Source organism: Bremia lactucae, linkage group LG16 (assembly GCF_004359215.1).
Source record: "Bremia lactucae strain SF5 linkage group LG16, whole genome shotgun sequence".
Taxonomy (NCBI): Eukaryota; Oomycota; class Peronosporomycetes; order Peronosporales; family Peronosporaceae; genus Bremia; species Bremia lactucae.
In genome coordinates, this window is record NC_090625.1 from 991,766 (window position 1) to 1,000,912 (window position 9,147).

General features: G+C 46.6%; 1 protein-coding gene across 1 annotated transcript; it reads right to left on the minus strand.

Annotated features, from left to right (window-relative positions):
* Positions 1 to 277: 277 nt before the first annotated feature.
* Positions 278 to 3,917, minus strand: CCR75_008584 (uncharacterized protein). Its single transcript, XM_067966636.1, has 3 exons — positions 3,264 to 3,917; positions 1,394 to 3,199; positions 278 to 1,320 (listed from the first exon to the last, which is right to left on the minus strand). The coding sequence occupies exons 2-3, from the start codon at positions 1,795 to 1,797 to the stop codon at positions 684 to 686; spliced, it is 1,041 nt and encodes a 346-aa protein (XP_067819382.1). The 5' UTR covers positions 1,798 to 3,199; positions 3,264 to 3,917; the 3' UTR covers positions 278 to 683.
* Between the last annotated feature and the right edge of the window lie 5,230 nt (positions 3,918 to 9,147).

A 9,147-nucleotide genomic window follows, 5' to 3' on the forward strand; every position in this document is an offset into this window, starting at 1 on the left:
ACTAAGTTCTTTGATATACATATCGCCACGGGAGCGGTAATCCGGCTCCTCGTGCGCACTTATCAAGTAGGAAATAGTTTTCAGACTGATTTATGTTTGATTGCATTATATATACGGAACCGGTATAGATACACACCCCTTTTGGTATAGCCACACCCCCTCCCCCCTGTATTGAATAAAGATGTCCACTAAAATATTTTCACTGTATGGCCATTCCATGGATCCCCCTAAATTACATTTGGAAACCGATATAGCCAAGCCTTTTAATTATCTATTTCAAGAGAAGCAGGTGCAAACCGCTTCCTCGCTGTGCTAGGGTGTGTGCTAAGTAGAGCGTGGCCGCATTGCGACGTGCCCGTCTACATTCCGAGCTTCAATAGCTCAGGACCACCACATACACAAGGGTGGGTCACAATATGAACCACACTCAAGTGGTAAGTCCAATTACATTACTTGAGTAATCGACCACATCCCCTTAATACGATAAGAAAATCGGAAAAGTGTACCCACGCCATTAATCCAAGTGCCAGAAAAAGTCTTCCCTTTGATATTGCTTTTCAATGTTAAAAGGTGTCTTTTTGTTAATAACACAAAAGCATTGGCCGTTATGCCAACAAACAGCAGATTAACGACACGTCAAATGATGGGACTTTTACATAATGGTATTCATATATATAAAATAATTAGAGATCAGTGCGCTCGCCGGCAACATTCGAATCAGCTGATCTGTCAAAAGGCGTATTTTCATCTCGTTGGGACGAAATTTCCATGTCCTGCATCACGCTGGACAAGGAAGCTTCTTCATGTGCGTATTTTTTACTCTGCTGGCGTTTGATACGATCCAAGAGATCTGGGAGACATTCTTTTTCATACTGAATCGCTGCTTGATCGACAGCAGCAAAGAATTCAGGAATTCCTTCACCGGTGGCAGCAGACACGCCAACACACGTAAGGTTGTTGTAAAACTCTTCCAGAACAAGACTTAGCGAGCGCGAGAGGCTGCCCATATAATTGTCGTCCTGGACGTCGTCTAGTGCAGTCTGGAATGCCTCAAAATCCGTCATCCACTCAATGGCAAAATCATGGCGTAAAACGTCAATTTTGTTGAAAACGACCACAAAAGGCAACTTTAACTTATACAAAATGCTGCACGCATACAGCATATTTGACATAAAAGTGTTGGGATTGGCAGTACGTGGAGTATCGACGACGTAAGCAATAATGGACGGGAACGTGGACGCAAGCGATTCGGTGATAATCTGGCCCGATGCTGACCACGTAAAGGCTTCGATTTGTCCTGGAGTGTCTACAATAGCGTAACTAGTGGCAGCAACCAAATAATTATCAAGTCACTTTCTTTCGCAGCACATACGGCGATGAAGTTAGAACGTACTCAAGATTGCTGCTGCGTTTTGCTAAAAGATCGACTACTTGATCAAATCGAGTAGCGAAGAGGTTGAGCGACGTCATGATGGCCCCGTTAGGACCTAGTCCGTACTCCGACATGACCTTCTTATAATCAACCGTGTCACGTATATCCACATTGGCTGTATAGCCAGTCTTGCGAACTGCTGGGTCGAGATTAATTACGTAATTGCGCAACCCAGCATCGACACCGTACGCCGTCAGTCGCTGCATGAGCGTCGTCTTGCCGCTACCAGCCATGCCAATTACGAGAACAGTCACAGGTTTTGGATAAATTTGAGGAAGACCTGGTTCATCAGCTGCTCTAGCGTTCGTATTGCCAGGAATAGCAGGCTGCTCGCTTTCGGAGCTCTTCGCTCCAGGGGTCGTCATCGATCTTGTGGTTGACAAGCAAAGAATAATTACAGTAAAAACTCATTTGCCTCTTTAAAAGAACAATTGATGACCGTTTACCCTTTTTTCTAAGGCCCGAAGTTTTACTCGTTTAAAAGTACGCCGACTCCTGTCGAGGTTCATGTCGATTCTATAGACTAGAGCGTATACTCCAAGTACTTGCGCGAGATCTTTTCTAAGAGATAGTGCACTTCGTTGGCGCTCGGACGTTCCCTCGGGTCAAGGTTCACACAGGCGTGGCCAAGACTCACGAGCGATGATGGCGCATTGGGCGAGAATTTGATCCGGATGCGTCCTGCCGCCACCATTTCAATTAGTGCCGTTTCGGAGACTTTTTCGCCCAATTCCGATGTCTTGCATTCGATTGCGCTCGCGTACGGAGGCTGATGCGAGTCCAATTCCGATAGCACGACGCCTAACGAAAAGATGTCGGCACTAGTGTCGTAGCGCTTGCCCATCATGACTTCCGGTGCCATCCAGCGCTTGGTGCCAACGCCTGCGGTCATGGTATCGACCGTCCATTTTCGGGACACGCCAAAGTCCGTGAGTTTCGCATCCCACGACTCGGACAGCATAATGTTCATGGACTTGAGATCCCGATGCAGTACGATGGGATCGAGCGAGTGCAGATACGTAAGCGCTTGCGCGACATGCTGTGCGATCTTGGCTTTGTCTCCGTCAAAGCCCTGCGGTCGATGGTCCACGCGATCAAAGCGCTGAAGCAGCGAGAAGAGGTCGCCACAGGGCAGGAATTCCGACACAGCACAGAGGTCGCTGAGGGCATCCCACGCCACGCCAATAAACAGCACGATTCGAGGATGCTCGACCGTGGCCATCATTTTAATCTCTGCTAAGAAATAATTAATCTGTCGCAAATCTTTCTTCTTATCGGGTAGTAACATTTTAATCGCTACGCTCTTGCCGTGGTACTGGCCATGATAGACAGCTCCATGGCCTCCTTCGTTAATCAATTCTTTCACCACTAGCTTTTCCATTGGAATCCGAGCAGCTAATATCGCTTCATCTTCCCATAATTCCGATCCAGTTCTGCTAAAGACTTTGGAACTTGGCATCGACATGGCACTGCTTTCGAGACGTAAAGTCGAATCAAGAGGTCCGGAGCTCGCCAAGTCGACAGTTCGGTCGAAATTATTGAATTGGTCGACGGCGATGGCCGGCGGAAGGATGTGGTTATCCAATTGAAACGAATTAACGCGAGGTCTTGTCACCGATGCAATGGAGTACGAGGCATCGAACGAAGACGATCGAGTGGTTCTGTTTCGTCTTTTTCGGCGATACAGCCAGAAAGCGAGTCCTGCGATCAAAACGACAAGAACGATTGCACTAGCGACAATACCAACAACAGCTCCTATGCTAAATCCTGGTTTGAAGAAATGACTGTCAGAGATTTGTTGCTACTTTTTCAAAACCGTTCTTTTCATTACCTTCGTCGTTGGTGGCTACAAGAATGATTCCGGAAGATGCGTCGCTGTCACTGGATTGAGATTGGACTGAAATTACGATTGTGGCCGTCGCGTTAGCATTCGCTGTGGATGACGTGGGGGCTACAACATCGAAGCGGTCCCTGGAGCTAGACCCTGTTGTTTGAGAGTATGATACATTCACACCCGCGACGGTAGCAGGATTTGGGGTATCGGGTGTGAGCGAGACTGTTGTCGTTGTTGAAACTGCGGTTAAAGGTAATGACGGGGAATCAGTTCTCGAGAAGGAATTCGGCGTCGATGGCCTCGACTCCGATGAGGATGTCTGATTTGTCGTCGTAGGCGTATTCGCTGTCGATTCTGATGGACTCCGGTCGGTCTCAGTCGTGCCTGTATTGAAAACCGCTGCCCTGCCGGCACGCGACATGGGACGGAGGCACAATGCAAGCTACGTTTTGATCAATTCGGTGTGGCCTTGTGAGACGTTCGGGGCATTCCGAACTGGTCTAATGGAGGAGATGACATGGTTTGTTGAAATAAAATGCAAGCACTTTTTGCCGGGATGCGCACTGGTAAGGCACTACATTCTTTGGAACATCTAACTGTAAAACCACGCGCAGCTTGTATGATAACATACTACACTACCTTCACCTATCATATTGATCGATTTTCGTTCGCATTATCGACGTGCTAGACCACAGGTGAGACCTATGTTACCAAATCCTTGTTTGAATTGCTAGCGATGCAATTTGGAAAACTAGAAGTACAAGAGATTTCTATCCCATAAAAGGCAAAAACGCCGGTCAGTGGGACGACGTCGTCAATTGTTGATGGGTACCTTGCATGATGCCACTCTATCGTGCTAGAGCTTAACAAAAATAATTGCTAGATTTTCAAATGAAACGCTACGTGGAAGAAAAAGATTCGGTAAGCGTCCACACAGCTGAACTTAACTTGCACATAAGTAACGGTGTAAAGAGATAAAAGTAATTGCAAGAAGCGCAGATTTTGCAGGCGACGCTATCTAACAGTGTGTTTCGACTTGGGGTCGAAGAAGCATCATAAGAACTACAATGATCAAATTTGTCGGCAGCGATGTACGAGACAGGTCAATGTATTAATGCCTACTTTATTTGTATTAATATTATTATGATGGAAGCAATGTACGCAGATCAGGAGAAAATTAAGCTCTCATTTCACTTGACACACAAAAATTGGTATGCCTTTTCGCATACTACCTCGAGTGTAACGGGGCACTGCCGACTGTACTGAAGCAGTACAAGCCCACATCGCACTGCCTCAGTGTGAGTGGTGCTTCACGTCACTTCACGAAAACTAGTACGTGCAAAGGAAGACTCTCTTTAAAACACTTGCTTTATAGAGGGTTAAAAGATAACGTATATTTTAATATAATTAGGTTCTTCTGTTTCTATCTATTTAATACTAACTTAATTATATACGAATACAAAACATATAGTAAAGTCTTATGTCTCTCTCTCTTTGCGCGCGTCCAGCGCTGGCTGAACCGCGGAGAAAGTAGATATAATGGCCTATATCTATTAATGGATAAGCTTTCCGAATATTACTACGCACAGTAATATTCTCCAAATATTACCTACCTTTTAGATAAAATATTAATTAACAACCTTAAAGTGTCAATTTCATGTAACGATACTCCCCGTTACATCACCCCTCCCCTAAACGACAATCACTCTGATTATTATTGAATAGAGTGGTACTATACGACCACTTAATTGAAAACGTTTTGATTGGTCAGAACCATCATTTTTAATTCTATCGCATGGCTACTAAGTCCATGCGGTATGCGAATAGTGCGGCGCCTTCGGCTGCAATTCATGCAGCCGCGAGCGACGCATTATTGTCTCTTGCGGCAGACATTCCGTCTGCCGTAGTATCGTCTTCTCTCGCAAATTTCAATGTTGCGGGTGCACGTGGTGAGTCGCCACGTGAATGCGAGCTCTCTTTGGAGGTCGACTTTGAGTGCGAGTCGGACGAAATGGCCGACTCGGGGGGAGCAGAATAGTCGCCTGATCATCGTCAGGCGGCTGACTATGAGCCTTCGAATGAGGGGGCTCAATCGGATAGACGTGCTAAACGCATTCGCTATAGCATATTTAGTTCCAACGATGAGGATGATTCCTCATCGCCAGCACCGTATCCCGTGCTGTCACCCGCACATATTTATGTGCGTGGTGATGACGATGGCGCAAGCCATCGTAATAAACGTTTTTGCGATACCCCTGCTTTAGTTGGTACCACTCAGAGGAGGGTAGACAATATAATGTTTCGTCGTGCCCCTGAGAAAAAAGCTGTGGCTTTTGCCCGAAGGCTAGTTAGTAGCGTGTCTGAAGAAACTAAATCTCACAATAATTATCCTTTATTTATTGCGACAAAGCTATATGGCCTTTATCCCAGCGCGAACATTTTTTGCGCTGAGGAAGATTTATATCTCGAAGCTTATTTTAAGTACGATGGTACAATGGCAACAACGACCGATATAAAATCTCGTTTATGTAAGCCTGGAGCGCGCTCATTCGAAATGTCAAAGACATTGGACGCAAAGCCTGGCTTCAAAGACTTACCGCGATTTCGAGTTATGTTTGAGAAACGAACTTTAACCGGAGCAAGGTATAAATTGCATCGATTGTCCCGTGAGGCAGGACTTCCATGCCTCACGTGGAGTGATACCTGTCCGTGTTGTGTCGACAACACGAAGCGAATAAAAGGGGATGTCTATTCCTTTTCTTATCCCTGGGGAAGGGCTCGCATCTCTATTGAGATGCGGGATGCGATTGACGTTTTGCAATCGATTTACAGGCGCCTGGGGCGCGTGTTTTCCGATAGGCCTTCTGAACCATTGGATGGGTCTTGTCATACTGACGGACGAGTCCCTCAATGTCAGCAACCAGCTGGGAACGAGACTCCCAGCTGTCATGTGAAGGTGGATAACCAAGCCAGCGAGCAAGATAACTCGTTCGCTGCCCCTTCACATCCCGGTGGTTCTGGATACGTTCCACAAGGAAACGTTGATCACCGTGGGAATCCACCAATGGTTGTGGTGGAAGAGGTAAAATTAGATCCGAGCCGTGTGTCGGATCTAATGTCGTGGATCGACAAAATCGATCACTTCCTCCATGATTTGGAGGAGGGACTTGACCACGAGCGCGGCTAGCGTCGCTCGTTGGAGCAGACGGTGCTAGCTTACCATATCAAGTGGTTGGAAGACTGTTCGAAGAGTGCGTACTCCATGTTGGAGTACGAACAAGAATATCATGCTGTTCGCGGTGAGCTGACGTCAGCTCATCGTAGTTTCGAGGATACTCGGAACCGGCATGAGAAGCTTTAGGTTCAACATGAGGATCTGGTTCGCGATCACAAGAATCTTTTGGGGATTCTTGAAAAGGGTGGTCAAATCCGTCCTCGGATGAAGCCGCGTACTGATGGTACGGACGGGGCCGACAAACGTAAAACGTAGGATGCGTTTGCATCCTACTTAGCAATTCTATTGTGTACGCATTGCCTCCGCGATGCAGTATACGGAAAGGCCCAATGAACTTGGGTAGTAGTTTGCTGCTACCTACATTAGTGACTTTATCGCTTAGGTAGGTTTACCGTAGAGAGTAGCACTAGATTATTAATATTTAATGAATGAACATTTGCTTCTTCATATCTGTCTGCATTCTATTTCTGTCGGTCCACTGCATTAGCAATAGAATCCTGAACAAAACGTATTATTGATTCTCGAGTCTGCAGAAATTCTTCTGCCGACTAATTGTTTTTGTCTTTTTCAGTACGCTTTGTGCGTACTATCATGAGATCATTCTCATCTTCGATGTCGATTTCTTCGACATCGACATTACTCGCATCTTCGACGCGTGATGAGCATGAGCCAGAAATGGTTTTGCTCATTCGAGTCCCCCCCATATCCCTCTAATTGGGTGGGTATGCGAGGATGGCGTAAGCCATTCACGAAGAACGGTGTATGCGTTGTAGACGCATGCACCGAATTATTGATGGCGAATTCGACCATCGGTTAAAACTCGCTCCAATTCGGAAACGATTGGACGAAACCTCGAAGTATCTCTTCAAGGACGCGATTTACGCGGTCTGTTTGACCATCCGTTTCTGGGTGATCGGATGTCAACATAGCCAGTCGTGTTCCGATCTATCGGAACACGGATTGCCAGAACTCCGCCGTCAACTGTGAATCTCTTTTCGAGACCAGCTTACAGGTAAACCGTGGAGTTTGAATACCGTGTCGATAAAGACACGGCACAACCCGGAGCCGTAATCGACTCTGGTATTGCACCAAGATGTACCATTTTGCTGATTCTGTCTACAAAAACAAAGATTCCATTGTTTTTGTGGTCGTCTTCGTGAAATCCGAAGACGAAGCCCATCTATACGGACTGCTAACACTCTGCCGGAAGTGGTAGAGGTTGAAGAGGTGCACGGGATATAGGGCTAGGCTTCACCCGTTGACATACACTGCAAGAACGAATGTACTTGCGCACGAACTGATACTGGTGGGGCCAGTAAAAGTCGCGACTTGCTGTGAGATAAGTCTTCTCCAGTCCACAATGTCGACTTGTTGGAGCATCGTGACCCTCATACATGATGCGCAAGCGCAAATCGTTGTGAGTTGGGACGACGACACGTGGGGTGTCGCCGGTAACGGCTGTGTAATACAATAAGCCGTTACGTGTTGTGTATCGATCGGGTAACAATCGATATAAAGCCGGTAAATCTTTAAAAGATTTATCGGATGGATTCATTTATTGGTCCATAAAATATAGAAGGTCCTTATCTTCTTTGTAGGCTTTCTTTGCGTCATCAACTAAGACACTCGTAGTGAGTATCGCAACAGTGGAATTATCTTCACTGTTGGAGTGCACTGCTGACTCGAATTGGGTCGGCGTGATAACGCATCAAAAACGACATTAAGTCGTCCTGATTTATATTCGACGGAGAAATTATACTCCGCGATGAAGGATAGACACCTCGCCATCTTTGCGAGAGGTGTGGGATTGTACGGCCGTGCGTAATGACGCATGGTCCGCATATACGATGAGCGGTCGATCTCCTAAGAGATAGACCCTAAATTTAGCCAATGCATATTTCATCGCAAGAAGTTCCTTATCATGCACTGAGTAATTGCGCTCAGCTGGTTGCAGCGGGCGCGATTGGTAACAGACGACGCGCTCCGCGCCGTCTGTATCGTATTGCATTAACGCGCAGCCGATAGCGAAATCGCTGGCGTCACAGACCACATGGAATGGTCTGTCTTGATCTGCAATCGCCACGATGGGCGATTGCATCAAGCTTTGCTTGATGACTTCAAACGAACGCTGACAATCAGCGCTCAATAACTATTCTTCGTCTTTTTCAAGAGAAGAGAGAAAAAAACTGTCATCTCTGCATAATTTCGGGAGTACTTGTGCAAGTACGCCGCTAATCCAAGGAACTTTCTAAGTCCCTTGGCATCGACTGGAACTGGCCAGTCGGTGATTGCCTTGATCTTTTCGGGATCAAGGCGCACGCCGTGGTTGCCGACGATGCACCCAAAAAGTTGTATTTCGCTTGCAGCGAATATACACTTCTTGAGATTTGCATACAACTTATGATTTCGCATAAGTGTAAGAGCTTGACGAACGTGATTTTTATGAACTTTCACGTCCGTCTTCCCGTCCATAGCCCGGCTATGGTCGAATACATTGTCAAAATAACTCGGTGCGAATTCTCGCTCCGGTCTTAACAGATTCGTTACGCACATTAATGTTGCAGGGGCGTTACTAAGCTCCTGAGACATCACGAGCCTTTCCCAGAGCATCCGACTGGGAGTGCTCACTGCTGTGTACGGGGCGTC